The 17,613-nt window shown below is 39.2% G+C and overlaps 1 protein-coding gene across 2 annotated transcripts in view; it reads right to left on the bottom strand.

The window, feature by feature from the left end:
* Positions 1 to 17,613, bottom strand: part of focad (focadhesin) — a 55,194-nt gene that overhangs the window by 15,515 nt on the left and 22,066 nt on the right. For both annotated transcript variants that reach the window (XM_067580036.1, XM_067580037.1), the window contains exons 11-24: positions 17,342 to 17,599; positions 12,611 to 12,715; positions 12,246 to 12,347; positions 11,978 to 12,105; positions 10,398 to 10,524; positions 8,949 to 9,083; positions 7,576 to 7,626; positions 6,288 to 6,371; positions 5,159 to 5,297; positions 4,575 to 4,763; positions 3,676 to 3,797; positions 3,489 to 3,581; positions 2,001 to 2,089; positions 96 to 137 (exon numbers count right to left, since the gene is read on the bottom strand). In XM_067580036.1, coding sequence (XP_067436137.1) covers positions 96 to 137; positions 2,001 to 2,089; positions 3,489 to 3,581; positions 3,676 to 3,797; positions 4,575 to 4,763; positions 5,159 to 5,297; positions 6,288 to 6,371; positions 7,576 to 7,626; positions 8,949 to 9,083; positions 10,398 to 10,524; positions 11,978 to 12,105; positions 12,246 to 12,347; positions 12,611 to 12,715; positions 17,342 to 17,599 — 1,664 coding nt within the window. The remainder of the gene's footprint in view (positions 1 to 95; positions 138 to 2,000; positions 2,090 to 3,488; positions 3,582 to 3,675; positions 3,798 to 4,574; positions 4,764 to 5,158; positions 5,298 to 6,287; positions 6,372 to 7,575; positions 7,627 to 8,948; positions 9,084 to 10,397; positions 10,525 to 11,977; positions 12,106 to 12,245; positions 12,348 to 12,610; positions 12,716 to 17,341; positions 17,600 to 17,613) is intronic.

Below are 17,613 nucleotides of genomic sequence, written 5' to 3'. Positions count from 1 at the left end.
ACAGTTAGTACTGGCTAGTACAGTTATACACATAGATCCTCAACAGTTTAGTTCTTCTGAATCTAAAATATAGTGATCAGATGCAGGGGACTCACTTTGTGGCAGCTTTGATGACATCTGTCAGGTGATCTCTGGCCCTGAGGCGGATGAGAAAAAAGAAAGAAAAAGATGGAGAGAAAAAACAAAGACGAGGGAGAAAGGATGAAACAACGATTTGAGTGAGTCATCGCTGTGTGAAAAGAGGACCTTTCATCTGCTAATGCAATGATGTATGAACAACAGCATGCATTCAAACACACATGAACACACACTCTCTCCTCTCATCAGTCACCTGGCTGCTACAGCAGATGTTTGCTCCACTAAGATGTGTGACCTACTGTGTTGTCTTTACTTTGTGTGTGTTAGGGTTTCATAAATATGAACGATAAGGCCAGTACTCATATTTTTAATTCAATTCTATTTATGTGCTGATATTCTAACTTTTAAAATTAGATTTTTCCTCTCATCAGGGTGCAGCATTTAGAGCAAATCACATAAACATTGATTGTGTTTGTGTGATTGTGTACATATTTCAGTAACATAGTTTATTCACTGTTTTAATTAGAAATGTTTCCCATTTGACAGTACTGCGCTGAACCATGCATCTGCCTTTATATTATTTTTTATATTTTTATTTTATCATATAAGTATATTTAATATATTTATTGTATGTATATATTTATTTTTTTATGTGTAGCGAGCATCTTAGGCACATGAATGAAGTACTAGCAAAAGGACTAGCTACTGTAGCTGCTATCACAAAAAGGTTACCACAGCGTAACATTCTATATAAACATGCATCTTAGCAAATTAAGATTAAGATTCCTTTATTGTCTTGTTTATTGCTCAGCACTCACATACATTGAAACCAAATTTGACCTTTACATTTGACCCATCCTATACACACTAGGAGCAGTGGGCAGCCGCATTGCAACATCCAGGGACCAACTCCAGTTCTTTTTGTCAGGGGTGCAGACAGGAGTATTAACCCTAACATACATGTCTTTGATGGCGGGAGGAGACCAGAGCACCCGGCGGAAACCCACACAAACACACGGGAGAACATGCAAACTCCACACGGGACGGCCCCAGACCTTCTTGCTGTGAGGCGACAGTGCTGCCTGAGATGCAGGTATGTTTTTATATAGTATGTGTGTGAGTATGTTTCGTTGTCACAAAACTAATGCAACTAATATGAAGAAAAATGGTATATGTACATTCCTATAAAATGTTGTTTTAGATTAGGTTCTGAATCAGAGAAATTCTGAATAAAGAAGAGTTGAAATGAGTTAATCAGCCTTGACGATTGTTTGTGTCAGTGTTGTGAGTCACCATGACAGTGAAGTGTATATAATAAGAAAAAATATCATGTCTGAGTGCTTTCATTATCTGTATTATGTATCAGTAACAGCCTTCCTCAGCTTCAAGACTGTATCATTACAGCTGATGTTAAGATAACATAAGTGGAGGCTTGATAAAATAGTTCTCTACACTCTGTGATGACCGGCTGCTGCTGTAGCTGTAATTATGACTGTAACCATGTCTGTGGCTTTGGTTACCAAACATTCGTTTTAATGAGTGTAACACTAACTACATGCAGGGGTTCTGTCTGCCCTGTGGTGTATGATAACACATCTGTTATATCTAATAAAAAAAGAGGTTATAATCCTGAGTGTCTGGCTTTATGATGCTTTCTCAGCTAATATTAATGTTAATCACTTTACATAACTATGCTGAATCCTCTAATCCTGTAATCTTTGTTATTTTATTACCGTATACAGCATCAGTACTTGACACATGTTCCTGTTTTAATTTTTGTTATAGTTCTATGTATAATTTAGTTGACTAATACTTTTAGCAACTATATCAGCATCAGTTCTGAGACACCTTTATAATAAACCTTAATACTTTAACATGTGTGTAAACATACAGTAAGTAGTATATCTGTAAGTTATTCTCACCACATCCAGGCACAGTGCTGTTTGTACTGCAGCTCCTGTGGGTTCTCTTTGCCTTGTTTCTGCTGCATTTCCAAATCAGCACGTCGACCCTGAACACAAACACAAATCAGAAGGTAAAACAGATGTATTGATAAACTGTAGCATTAGAATGGATGTAAATAGTGAGTAATATACATCATTTTGACCAGTAATTAAAATGTTTACTTGCTAATACCTTGGTTTACCATTACTTTACATCTTTACAGTTTGCTGATACAGTAACTAAGGACCTTCACATCATCTCATTATGGAAGTCTCGGTCTGTACATGTAAAAATGAAATGATTTAATTCAATTGAAATGTAATTTTCCATGTCTGTGTGCATGATGACAAAATAAAATAAAAAGTATCATATTTTAATGTTTAAAAATGCATAATTACTGCCAAAATTAACATTTTAATGAAAATTCCACAGGATTCAGTGTACTTCAAAATACAACTATAGTGATCATGAAATTAAATATGAATTTTTTTTTTTTAATTTGTGTTTTCAACTTAATAAAGTATGTAGATAAAAAATTTAAAGTGAAATTGTAAAAAGGATGTTTAGATATGGAGTTGAATTATGTCTGGATTTTACATCGTTTCTTAAGAAAATGAAATAAAAATGAGCAAGGCAGGATGGCTTCCAGGAAATCTGTCAGTCAACCATTACAACCTCTGGGTGGGATAAAACACATGAACCCCACCAAACCCACCAACCTCTAGACTGATATATATACACACTCGAGAGAGAGTTGTCGCAAAATAAAAATACAGTAATCTGGCGGAAGACTGGGTTTGTTTTTACACGTCATTTATTCTTTGGACTTTTTTGAGTACACAGAAATTACTTATTAATAGAGTTTCCATTTTAATACTGTCACTAATTACACACTGTCAAACATGAAAACAAAAAAGGAAACTAGAACTGATATTTTTAATATTAATTTTGTCATACATCCTGCACACACAAACAGAAATTAAAATTTCAATTTGATTAAATGATTTTATTTTAATATTGGCAGCCACAGACTTCCATACCTATGTATGTAATTCCTATTGTATAAGCTTTGTATTGACTGTCATATACTGTAGCAGCAGCAGCTGTTCTGTGTAATAGTTTGGTAACTATTTACAATGTGTCCAAATTAAAGCTGGTCCTTCTGGTATAGTTACTGGTGAAATGACGTTTGAAGAAATAATCTGAAGGGAAATGTATTTGATTTTTAAATTTGCTGTGGAAGGTCTGTTTAAATGATGTAACAGGTTCAACTCTGGTCGATTTTCAATTATGGAACTAAATCCAGGTCCTGTGAGGTCAAAATCTGTCTTTTTAATATACCTCCTCTCCTTCCTCTACTTAACAGTGCCTGAAGGACTTTTCCATTTTAGAACCTCATGTAGTATTGATTAATCCTTCAATAAGTATCTAATCTCTCTACTGTATTAGTTGCCAGAATTACAAACCTGTAGGGCAGCATGGAAAGCTCGGCTCATGAAACCCCGCCAGGCCTGTGGCAGCAGGAGAGCACGGTGCCATTCAGACGGCTGAATGTTCACCTATACAGCAAAAAGAACACTATCAATATTATTTCAACGGTAAAAAGTGTGAGTGTTAGTGTGAGTGTCAGAGGAAGGACAGGCTTAGACGTACTTCATGGATGAGGGCTGTCAGGGTCTGCTGGTAGCTACGGCTGCGACTGATTAGGAAGCGATCAATTGGTTTGCCGTCGCGGTCCGTCTGCACAGGCAGCTCATAACAGAGCAGCAGCCCAGCTACAACACACACAATCAACTATAAACACTTTGTAGAAAGATCACTGAAATATTAAAGCTTTTATGAACTTATATTTTAGCTACTTTGGCCCAGAGGTACACCACAAGTTATAAACACAACATCTGACGTATTTTCACCTTATAACTTGATATGGCTAACATGCTAGCAAACAATTGCCTATTCACACATCCAGCAGACACAGAGCAACATTATCAATCATTTGGAGTTATGCCTGTGTCTACCTGCTGTAAGTCCAAAATTCACTCTCCTTTTAGCTCCATTTTAGTCTCCACCAACTCCTGAGAAAAACATCTATGTTCACTATGTTGCTAACTGTGTGTGTCTGCTGTTTGGAGCTGGGCAGGTAGCGGACAATGGGTGTATTTGAGCTTTTTCACTGAAAACAGCTGCTTTAAGTTATTAATCTACCTGTCATTTAATCCAATACTAATATAAAAAATATTGATAAGTAGACGGCCCAGCCAATTGGCATATTTGTTGACCAATAAGTAGTAAGTACAGAAATACGGATAACTTAGAAACAGTGTCTCCATCACACAATTTGTCCAATATGATTTAGAGTTTAGAGCTGTTCAAAAGCACTAAATAAAATCTTGACATCAGTTCCTTGTCAAAATATGCAAAAAGTAAACACAATAATAGGAAAACCTGTACAGTATGATGCAATCCATTAACATTTCCAACATTGCGGACACAGTCTAAAAAAACAATGCATCATATTTAGCTCCACACAGGAAGGGGATGAAGTTAATCACCTGCTAGACCAGGCTTCAGCCCAGGCTGCTTGTTTTTCTCATAGGTCTTCAGCATGAATGATGGGATTCCTGCCACTGTTTTACCCTGGTCTGAACGCAGGTTTCCCCCTCTCAGGGCAGAGAAATATACACCGCGTGGCATCTGGCTCATCTCTTGCTTCACCAGTGATGTCAGGAAGAGCTCGAAAGCTGAGGAGGAAAGAGTAGAAAGATGAACGTTTATAAGGAGGAGTTACATAACTACTTAAGACTGAAGTGCTTTAATTCAACCTCCTAAAACTGTGAAGTAAGACAGAATTATAATGATGTATTGCAGAATGCAGTAATTCATGCTTAAGTGACCCAAAGCCAAGCTGACATGATCCCTCACTGGCTTCCCACCATGGACACTGTCAGTCATATTTCATAGGGAGCCTGGCCTGACTGGAAGCACCATGACTGGGGATTCAACCCGGGTACATAGTGTACATGGTGTGTGACTGCCCTTACCCCTGTGCCAACCATTCACCCAGACGTGAATGGTTACATGTCTGGGTTTACAGATATGACACATGCTGACTGACCATGGTGTGACTGTAACTTACCTTGCAGAACAGCTAAAGGGGTGAGAGCCAGCAGCTTCACGTAAGATGAACCAGGGACAGAGAGATCTTTCTCCTCTTCCTCTGTCTCATTCCCTTGTTCATCCTCCTCCTGTTCAGGGAACTTTATAGCTGGCCTGGCCTACACAGCGGGTACAGCAGAACCAACAAGATGATGTAAAGAGATCAATAAAACAGCTCATGTTTACACATATGACACATTATTACCACCTTAGGATTTAATGTTTTGTGGGAAGTGGGAAGAGTTATGCAACAGAGAATATCTAAACTGACTACATGTACCATTGACTGTATATAAATGTGCAAATGAAGTCACACAAGCAAGATGGCAGCTCCCCGAAACAAGATATTTTGGCTTCACTTTTGCATACCGGTAGGAAGTGGATATTTATTTACAGTCAATGATACGTACATAATCATAATCTATACATTAACCTAAATTGAATCTGTGCTGCACTCTTTGTAGATCTGTCTTAATATCGTTGACTACAACATTTTGTCTAAAAAAAGCTTCTTTCCATGGACTTTGATGATTCTGCTTACAGCTGGTTCAGATCATATCTTCCTGGGAGACTTGAGGTGTCCCACAAGAATCAATATTTGGCCCCCTGCTATTTACTCTAAGTGATGTAGATACGGACACTAGCTGCAATTGCACACTTTTTTCCCATTCTGATTGAAAAATTGGGCAAAACTGGGGAGAGACTCAGCAGCTAGAATAGTTGGTCCACCTTAAGTGAACTGGTCAGGTTAGGCTAACCCATTGTCGCCAACTTCGGGCAAACCCCCTCCACTTTAATCAGCAGGTGGCAAGCAGGACATGGGAACTTGGCTTGGGTCTTGAGGAGTTGTAGCAATCATTCACTGACAAATAGCCTAAACTGTACACACACTGCACTGCTACATTCACAGCTGCTATCTTCATACTGTCACACACACGCACACTGTCTCTCTCTCTCTCTCTATCGTCACATCACCTAATGTTACCCCCACATGGGGTAAACATGCGCAGAAAGAAAGAAAGAATATACTTATTCCAAGCAGAGAGAAAAGTTGCATATGGAGAAAAGCTATTCTCTTAGCTGTTAAGATAGTGGAGAAGGACTCTTACAGCTTCAGGAAGGAGAGTTATTTTGTGGACGACTTCAGGAAAATCTGCCAAAGCCCTGTAGCCACAGCTGGCCACCTCTGGATCCTGTTACAGCAAACACATGCACACAAACAAAAGGTTTTGTACATAAATACAGTACTGAGGAAAAGTAAGCACTCCGTAGATGTTTTTACAAAGATTTCTGCCTGAGTAAATTTTACATTAACACATTCAACACTCTTAACACTTAGCAATATAACATGGGTTACCTATGAATTTTATTTGAGGTGTTTGAGTGGGTTTTTTTTTTTTAGAAATGTCATCATTTTTTGTGCTGCCCTTGTGTATGTGTAGTAAAGTTATTTCACTCAAATTACAAAAAACATATTTTCTCTTACCCCTTACTAGAGATAGGTGATTTTTCAATGGTTTGAAGCCCACAAATGAAATTCCATTCACATCCACTGTTTTTAGGTGGAGGCAGGAAATCTCAGACACAGATATTTAAAAACCTGGACAAATAAAACCAAAACTATCTGCATGGCTAAATACCACTGCATACATCCAGTGTTTGTGCATCAGTGAAATCAAATACACTATCACAGAAGCTTTACTGTGATGGTAGTTCATCAAAGATGATTAGTGAAACATGCGTTGCACTCCAAGATGGCGCCCCATTAAGTGTAATGAAAGTTGCTCACTGGGCCCATACAGTGAAAAAGGTTTTCAGGCTTTCACATTTTTCACCAACATAATGAACTCATATGGTTCTTTAAGACTTTTTAATTTGTTATAGGACGTAATGGCTCAGATTGTGATGATACAAAGTGTAGACTTTATGATGCCCACAAAAATTTGTCACACCCTGCAATTGTGATAGTGGCCACTATACCATAGTTACTGCACAGTCCACCGCTGTTGTTGGGCTCTACAGGATGTGTGATGCCTCCTGTGGAATAAACTGGTACTGTGCGAATCCATGTGTATGACTGGCTGCCTGCAGGGCTGGTCCAGCGTGTGAACGGCTGCTCAGTATTACACTGAAGTCACCATAGATAGCCAGTTTAAATTTCTGGGTGTTACGTATATACTTGTTTTCCTTCAGTCTAACATTGTGTTATGTGAGAACAATTTTGCAGCACCAGCATTTCCATCACAATAACAGAGGCTATTTGGACTTATTCATTAAACCTTTTTAATTTTTTGTAAATAATGGCAAAAATCCTTTTTCAAGGTAACCCCAGACCTGAAGGTATACACACACACAAACACACACACACACACACACCGATATCTTCAGTGCACAGACCTTGCTCACAGCATAATTCCAGAGAAGGCTGACCACCTCCTCTTTTAGTTTCTGAGAAAAAAAGACAGAGATAAAAATACATTTTTAACGCAACAGAAACTTTTCTGCAAACTGTAGCTGCCAGGAATCATGTATTTTTTAAAAAAGAGATTCAAGGCACATTAAAAGATAAGCTGTTATTCCATTTGGCCAGTGATAACTGCAAGCTGAAAAATTCATCTCCACCAGGTGAAGGATTTGTAATTTGTGAAGCGGTTTCCCCATGATTATCAGAAGACACACAACCACATAATCCGTAGCATTAGAAACTGTGGAGCATTCATTCCTTTTGTTTGTTCCTAATTTATTTTTTCTGTTAAAACTTTTCAGATGCCCCTGGTTCACAATGAAAGAGGCAGAAAAACAACTGCACCATTGCAACCATCAGAGAAGTTACACTCACTGGTTATGTTGCAGCACCCAACAGTGACCCAAACGTGTGTATCCAGCTCCCAGCTTAAAGAATCTGCTTCAGCTTATTAGTATTATTATTATAACCCCAAATTGTAGCTAAATATCATTCTATGGCCTAAACTGTCAAAGATACACATGTGAAATTTGCAAGGTAGGAAGTCACAAAAAAGACAAATGTAAAGCTAAGGTCCACTGTACAATGTACATTCAAATGTTTTACAACATATCCACTTGTTCCTTACACAGCTGCACCTATTGGTGTAGGTGTACAAAAAATATACTTAAGTGTAGAGAAAGAGTCCAAATTGGAGAGAGTCTATAGCCATGCTAGCAGCTGTGTTAGGCTGTACTTTGGTGCAGTGGTGCAGAAATACCAACATGCTGATGTTTAGCAGGTGTAATGTTCACCATGTTCACCATCTTAGTTTAGCATGTTAGCATGCTAACATTTGCTAATTAGCACAAAACATAAAGTACAGCTGACGGGGATGTCATTCATTTTGTAGGAATTTGGTTATAAACCAAAGCATTTATAATAGCAGCTTTAGAAAAAAACTCCTTGAATTTAAAAGACTGAAAGACAAAATGTGACATTTTCTGTTGATGCCTTGGATCTTTAAGAACTACATCTTAAAGATTACAGTCAATTATTTACTCATACCCCCCTGTGTACAATCTTTATATGATTGTAGCATCTTTCAAATTATTGTGATGGTGTAAGTTTTTGTCTGTGGAAAGATGAGATGTTTTTCTACTGCAGTGTCTTTATTGATGCTACCACTGGGGGGTGCCACAGTTGAACCTTTTCAGATTCTGCAAATAGTGGCTTTATTTCTGTAATATTTTGATGAATGCCAACATTTACAGAGGCCAAAACAGATTATGGATGAAGCTGGTCACTTCTCTTCAGTTTGCTTTACCTCATACTCCTCTGACGTGACATTGAGCTGGGGAACCAGAGCCAGAAGCTCAGATATGGCTTTGACCATCAGTGGACGGGAGTCACAGCTCAGCTCGGGCCCAAGACTTCTCCATGTTGACACGATGTCCACTACCTGCAAAACAAGCCTCATGAAACTCACTGGCTGTGTTGACATGCATACACCAGCTTACTTTGGTTAAGGGTAACTTGTTCATCTGAACAGTTGATATTCTATGCTTGAACCTCTGTTATGAGCTGCCTAAATACATTTTTCAAGAGGGGTTATATGAGGTACTTATCCATATCCATCAATCATTCACTATTTAATTCCAGTTGCCTCTACTAGGTGTTGGTGTTTTTCTAAAGCGCAGTTAAGTTACCATTAATGAAACTCCTGTAGATGTTTCAAACTAAAGGTCTACCAAGAACGGGAGAGATTATTCCCTTTAAGCTGCTAGAAAGCTTTTAATGTGAAACATCAGAGCAGAAATGTTGAGTTTTATTGACAGTATCTTAACAGCAACTGAAAAACAGCAGAGTAGAAGTGATTGGAAATAATTAGTGAATGAAAATATAATTTCTGTTAAAAAAACAAACAGCAGGGTGGTGAGTTTGACATGAGTCTGTGGTACTGATGGAATTAGTGCCGTGAATTAATCAAGACAACAAGTAAATATGACAGCAAATTAAAAAAGAAGTAGATTATAAAACAGGGAGGCTTCTAACTAAAATATGATCAAATTTATTCATATAAAGGCCCTGTTCTTCCTGCAGTCATGCTAAATAAAGGCACCAAATAGTTTTTGATAATTTACATTATATAAAGTTTGAAGTTACCAAACTCCATAAAAGAATAGGTGTCATATCAAGAGTCATATCCAGATGTGCAAAATCAAGGGGAACTGGACCCCAAGATGTTTCACCTCTAAGTCCAGTTGCCCTTGACTTAGCGCTTCTGGATATACCATAACCTGGATGGCTGTTACTCAAGCACAATCTGTACATACCCACACAGTTCCAATAAGAAATCTTATGATGCAATTTTATGTATTTAAACTTTATCTAATGTGGTAGTCTTGTTGAGATCGAGATCCTTCTTACAAGAGAGACCAAGAACAAACTGTAAGAAACCCTCATAATCAGACAACCACACAACCAGCATAACAACACAAGTTAAAGCCAGACAGCACCATCGATTACGGGACTCATGAAAAAACATCAGACAATAAAGCTGCTATATAAATAAAGTTTGTTGTAATTACTTACTTCATTTGTTTTTAACTTAAAAATCTCAAAGGGGAATGAAAAAAATCTAGCTTGAGGGCTGTTTGAAGACACAGTTATGTACTGAATATGGCTACAAATGCCTGTGATGCTCTGGTTCATCTGTAAAAATAATGAAATTAATGAGTGTGTATGTGTGTGTGTGTGTGTGTGTGTGTCTGACCTCTGTTCGACACAGCTCCTGTAATCCTTGCAGGGCGAGAGCAGCAGGGGTTGCCAGGTCTGGTTTGGCGCACTGGTTCAGAGTGAGTGTAATAGCTGCTAACATGTCACCTCCATGCTGGTAAGGTCTGGCACACACACACACACACACACACACACATGCGCACACACACACACACACACACACACACACACACACACACACACACACACACACACACACACACACACACACAATATATCATGACAATCTTTTAAAATAATGTACAATATCAGGTTAAGTGGAAGGAAACCATGCTGTACCCTTAAAATTGTGTAATAATGTCATAGAGCAGAGACTAATCACAATCTCCATTTGCTTTATATGAAAGGTTTACAGACAAGTGAAACACAATAATGTCCAACTTGGCCTTTTCAGCACATTCTGGTTATGGGCCTACTGTAAACCTGACTGACTAGCTAAGGGCTATAATGAACAAAAATAGTTTATTGTGGAGTCAGATGTGTGGTTGTTGCTCTTCTGCCACAAGTAAAGTGGAAGGACAGGCTCAGCTTTTCAGGTTCAGAGTTAAAACTTTCATATAGAAAAGTTTTTACAATAAAAATTGTGAGAATTCAACCAAACACATCATGGTGCCAAAAAACAATAAGACTACAAGTCTAGTGCCAGCTAAATGCTGACACCAACATGCTAACATGCTCACAATGACAATGCTAGCATGTTGATGTTTAGCAGGTATAATGTTTACCATGTTCACTGAGTTGGTTTAGCGTGTTAGCATGCTAACATTTGCTAATTAGCAGTAAACACAAAGTACAGCTGAGGCTCATGTCATTAGTTTTGCAGGTATTTTGTCTTAAATCAAAGTATTGGATGGATGAAAACCTTGATGGTGCTACAGGAAAGGTCAGAGGATCAAAGTTATTACAATTCATCCTCTGGGGACCATGAACATGTGTACCCAATTTCACAGCAATCCATAGTTGTCAAGATATTTCAATAAAGAACTAAAAAGTCAACCTCATAGTGGTGCTAGAGGAAAGGTCAGAGGATCACCAAAGTCAGGATTTATCCTCTGGGAACCATGAATGTGTGAACAAAATTTTGGGCCAATCCATCAAGTAGATGTTGAAATATATGAGAGCATAAGCGAATATTTTGATCTGCTGGTGGCGTTAGTCAGAGGTTTATCACAGTGGTTGGAACATATCCTTGGTGATCATGACAAAATGTCATCACAATCCATCAAATAGTTGTCAAGATATTTCAGTCTGAACCAACCAAAGTGGTGAACTGTCAGACTGACATTGTCATCCCTATAGCCATGCTGCTATCATGACTAAAAACTATCCAACAAGTTCAACAAGCCTCCTACAGGACACAATGCCAACAACTGTTATTGGAACTTTTTCTCCCAATGGAACTGTTTATACACTGTGGCAATTTTAGTCAACAGATTTTTTAAAGAAAGAATAAACATATGTGAGGCAATATTCAATCCATTGTTACTCCCCAATGTACTCAACCAGTTGAACCCTTAGGCCCCAAACAAGATGTGCAGTGTGTGGTGTTGGTCTGACCTCTCTCTGCAGATGTCCCTGAGGCAGGCGGCCCTGGCCAGGATCTGCTCCCACTGGGCGTCCCTCCCCACCACCACCCTGCTGTCCTTCTGACCCAGCAGACGCTGAAGCTCCGGGTAAACTCGATCCTTACACAAAGAAACAAGCATGTGGGTTGAGAAAGAGACACACAAGAGGACAACAAAGGATTAGAAGAAAAAGTTGGCCCAATACATGAATATTATGATTATGATCACCATTTATCATGGTGTTGGGAAAACTGGCAGACCTGTTTCTTCCACAGAACAGTCATCAGGCGCATTGCCACTGCTTTCAGCTTGGGGGCGCTGGCCAGCATGTGGAGAGTCTGCAGCACCATGGGGACACAGAGCTGGAACATTAAAGCACACGGTTAATAGTTAAAATCTTCTAACATCAGCTCACTGCATATTCTCTGAGACCTGAGTATGAGTCAGAGCAAAGTCTGCACACACATCGATTCCTTTTAATATTCAGAACATGAATTATGATTCAATAACAATAACAAAAATACTCTTCAGGGAGGTTGCATGAATTGAATTAATGGAGGTATACACTGGGTGTATCAGAGATGGGTTATATTTCATGTTATATTTCATCAGAGGTGCTCACTACCTTATGAGTCCCGAGGTTTGGCAGGCAGCTGAGCACAGCATGAGCCAGACTTGGATTCTTTTCCTTCCCCAGCTTGAACAACAGAACAGGAAGGAGTGAAGGGACCTGCAGACACACATGTGAGGCTGGTTGAAGGACACAACAATGAAACCGGATGAGGACACTCCAGAGAGTATACAGACACCTCTTATTTCCTATAGTAGTTTCGGCTGTTGGGATTTCCAGATACTGAAGTATTTAACATCAAGTCAGTTTTCACACCTCCATACAATTTAAAGTGTCATACTAAAAGGAGGCTAATACTTCTGCAATCATTTATCTTGTGTTTTATATTTGTACTCAAAGCCCTGGTGTGTAGAGTTTTATTGTGATTACAGCAACTTTCAAATGACTCAGTTGTAAAATTGGAGCAGACTATGTGTTGCTTTCAGCCCATTTGCCTGAGAGTTTGTCACGGTATCTTTTGAAAAGATACTAACTTCTACCACTGGGGGGCATCAAAGTTAGCCATTTTCAAATTCTACACATAGGTGCTTTAATTTAGATCAATTTGTAGATTTCACTTTGTCATTAAGTATTTTTTCTGTTGATCAGTGTTAAAAAATCCTAATTATATCTAATGTGATACTAAAGGGTTAAAAACGAACAAGCAAACATGAAAAAGTCCAAGGTGGAGGGAATACTGTGCAGTAACAAACATTTATTCCCTGTGCAACATTTCCTATTTTCCTCACCACATTTTCTAGCTAGATTCAAATAGAATAATGAAAGAATAATGAAATTATTATCAAGCTATGAAGAGTCTGCGTCACTTCAGCAGCCGTTGCAGGAGAGGCACACATTACCAGGGAAAACATGACGTGAAAGAGACTTTTCCCACAGTAGACAATATGGGTGTGTTCTGATACCGATACTACCATACTATTTAGTATGCCAGCAAAAGATTTAGTATGTCCCAATACATAGTATGTTAAATGCAGTATGCCAAAAGTAGCAGGATGCATTTTGCAATGTGCAAGCCAGCATGCTTTTCTGGCTATTCTGACCCACAATCCTCTGCTCAGCAGAAGATACATCACATCGACTGAGCCGCTGAGAGAGCACAGACCAATGACAGTGCATTGACATTGCAAACACGGAGGCCAGTGTAATGACATGACAGAAGCTGCAATGGCAGATGACGTAGTATGTCCCAATTGTATGCATACTGCATGCAACAGTACATACTTTGAAAGGGCAGCTGCAGTACGTACTAAAAGTAAAAAGTGTGTGATTCAGAGATTTATATCTACATGTATGCACAAACCCCAGCAGGGTGAGCTGTGGTGACAGTATCTGGAAGTACAGATTAACCACTCCAGGCTTGAGGCTGCCCCACCTCCCAGTCCCCTCATGGTCTGACCCATGGACTTTAGCATCTGAGCCCCATTCTCATTTCTAAACACGTCCATTCTGGTCAAGCTTTATGGATACAAGTTAGAGAGTGGAATGAAGGTCAATGCAGGGTTAACAATTTATCACTCCTGTGAGTGCTGAGGTCAAAAATAGGAAGTAGTCAGAGTCCTTGGACATTGGTCATCAACAGCTCTGCAGTGGAACAGGCTTTAATTAACATAAAGCACTTACTGCTGCCCTGCACCTTGGCCGTTGCATAGCAACCCCTTCACCTGCACGGCTTGAGAGGAGGAGGGAGGGGCACAGAGGCACACAGGAGATTTTCCTTCAAGTTGCTGGAGTGTATGCTTTCATTGTATCCCTAAAGGGTCTGTTACTGACCCTGAGCAATCGCCTTCAATCAATAAAATATCATCCCATTTAAATACGATAAATACTTTTTTATTCCTCCGCAGCACCTTTGCATCTGCATACATTGTGAGCAGAATCCAACCGCTAATCTATAAGGTGTTTGGGGTGTTTTGTGGATGTATGCAGGCAGATGTGAGGTGATGGGCTACTGCGAAGGGGGAAATCCAATAGATTCAAATATGCCAATAACCTTCTACCAACGCATGAAACGACCGGCACAAGTGGCACTCTGGGAGCAATTAGAGCAGCGGGGGAATACTCGAAGGCGTCTAACGAGCCCAAGTAATGAGCAGCCTGTAACACTGTGTGATATTTCACTTCATCTTCTGGAACTAGTGACTCCATTTGCAGTCCCAGAGGGTCTGAGGGAAGTCTGTCAGTTTAAACGACTCTCTTTATAAAGCAGCAGAAAAACCAGTAGCTGAAGGCTGGTGCCGCCGCTGTCATTTAAATCATTTCAAAGTCAAAGATTTACAAAAATATCTGTTATAAATGAAATCATCCATTCCACGATGCCACCCATACAGATTTTAAAGGCCCATATCAGAGGTTTTGCCAGTTTTAATTGACTGACCACATGTAACCCATATTGCACATTACTGTTGACCATTTTCCAAGACATATCTATGGGTTTTAGATTGATTTTCCGCTTTTCACGCAGCTGTAGAGTTCAGTTTTTTCAGGACAATCAGTCATTTCAGTAGAATTGTGCAGAATACGTCGCCTTTAAGACCTTATGGGTTCTTACAAAAATTAAGTGCACGGAGTTCAGAAAGTAGGCAAGATTTGAACTTCTCACCGAAGCTCTATTTCTTCATTCTTTACACAAATATTTGTCACTTTTCACCTCTACAAACATGTGCAACACTATGAATCCCTTGTATAACTGACACCTCATTAAAATAGTTCTTTTCTAGCATAACCCGACCATTAGCACTGTTCCAGACCTCCGAATAACCTCCAACATCTCCAATTTGTTCACTTAAATAGATCTGGCGCCGTCCTCACTGATGAACCCAGTTAGACAAAAATGCCAATGAGAAGCTTTGTAGGCGGGTTTAGGGATGGGGGCAGGAGTTTGAACATCTCTAACCTTGGTGACCCCCAGTGGCAGGATAAAAGAAGACACTTTGACAGATTGAAGTGAAAATGGTTTTGAAAGCATACATGTTCTGCAAATGATTGGATTGTAAGTTGAAGTACTAAAATGGTGTCAGGTGGAAGCAAAAACACTGAAAGAAAGACGTTTTATGATATTAGTGATGGAGTGGGTGCAAAATTCAGATGCAATTCTCTGGAATCTTCTGTCATGGAACAACACTTTATCACCCGAGTGAATTATTATTACTATTAGGGAGGCAGTCATAAATTAGTCATTCAATTCAGTCTTGTATTGGTGGAATTGTAAATCTGCAAGACAAACATTACTGATTTTTAGTGCCATGTAGTGGTCCCAACCTCTCCCAGAGACCGTCAAACTCTCTGCAGACTAACCATAAACGAAGCCGAACATAAAGAAAATCATGAACTATAACTGTTCCCTGGAGGCCCACAATTTCTTTTCCCCAGTGTTGTTAGAGTGGAAGTTTTCTTACAACAAAATAATAAAATCTTGCTCTTCAGAGAACATATTTAAGCTTACCCACTAGCTTACATGTTGAAAATTCTGAAATGGTGACTGACTAAAACAGACTTACATTTGGAGACAGGCCTCATAACTAATGTTATCTTATGTTATAATGTTATATTATCTGTTCTCCAGATAATGGAAATTCATAACTTTGTCAATGCTCACCTTTATGTTAGTTATGTTACATGTAAGTTTTTAAAGGGGTCATATCATGCTTTTTGTGATTTTCTGTTATTTTTATACTGTTATTATGTCGGATATCTACGTTAAACGTGGTCAAAGTTCCAAAACTTGAGGTGAACATATGTAAAAATGCTCCCTGAAAGTCAAACGCCAGGGCTTCAACCTGCTCTGAACGCTTCATTTGCAACGTTACCTCTACTTCTTCCTTATGCCCACAAACAGCTGTTTGTTCCATAGCCTTTGTTGCTAAAGTTGTTGCTAAAGTTGTTCCATGGGTTATAAGCATTGTCCACTCTCATATTTCGGATGGGATTCTGACTTTAACATGTATGGATATATTTGAGAAGTTTATACAGTATTTCGAGTAAAAGGAGAAAATGAATGAATCCTCTGGAACCATCTGGCTAAAACTGCCTGTTTCAGACAGAGGCTGAACTGAGGGGCTGCATAAAGGGCCAGCATGAGTTAAATAAGGAGTTTTTTTTTAAATATAAATCATGCAAAGATATTACAGTAGAGCCCAAGAATATAAACATAGACCTGGAAATGTGCAGAACACCCTTTAATACCTCACGGGTTCTTACAAGTTGAGGTCGTGGGAAACTCAACGTTATGGGTAGTTAGGTTCCCTTAATGGAAAAGAGCGAATTGATGAGCTTAACAGCAATCAAAAAAATGTCAAAGTGGAACAAATTGTAAACAATTTGTGAAATGACAAAAACAGGTTTTCTGTTAAAAAGAGAAAGTGAGAATGTTTGATGAGTATGACATGACTCTGTTGTTGTACTGATAGAATTAGTGCTGTGGAAATGTTCATTTTACTGAATTTATCTGACCTATTAGGGCTATTATTTAATTGTGCTGGCTACTATTAGAAACTTGGCCATTATATGAATACCGATTCTTCTTTGAAAATGGACAGGTTATGCTACTGTACACTTATTATTGTCTTGTCTATGTGTTACTTGTTTTGCCTCAAGGTGATATGTGCATATTTTAGTTTTAACCTTATTCAAATATTCAATTCTGTGTCATTTATTAAAAGCTTATGGCAAAAAAAGCTTTTACTTGAGAGTCCTTCTGTGTAGATATGAGTCCCATGGATTATGTACCTGGCAGGGGTCGGCTGCAGCGATGGCCTGACTGGCATTCAAAGCCAGCTGGCAGACGTCTTCCCCACCTGTGATGATGAGATGGGTCACGACAAGGGTGAGGGAGGAGGGTAGGCGCTGGCTGGACGACAGGGCCGAGCTGACCGACAGCAGCCAATCAGCAGCTGCAGGATCATCCGCCACTTTGCGAAGTACGGACAGAGCCACACTGAGTTCGCTGTACCAGGGAGTGAGAGGAAGGGCCAACCGTCGACCAGACTGAGTGGAGGGAG

This window comes from Thunnus thynnus, chromosome 22 (genome assembly GCF_963924715.1).
Source record: "Thunnus thynnus chromosome 22, fThuThy2.1, whole genome shotgun sequence".
NCBI classification, from domain to species: Eukaryota; Metazoa; Chordata; class Actinopteri; order Scombriformes; family Scombridae; genus Thunnus; species Thunnus thynnus.
This window is presented reverse-complemented; position numbering and strand designations above follow the sequence as displayed.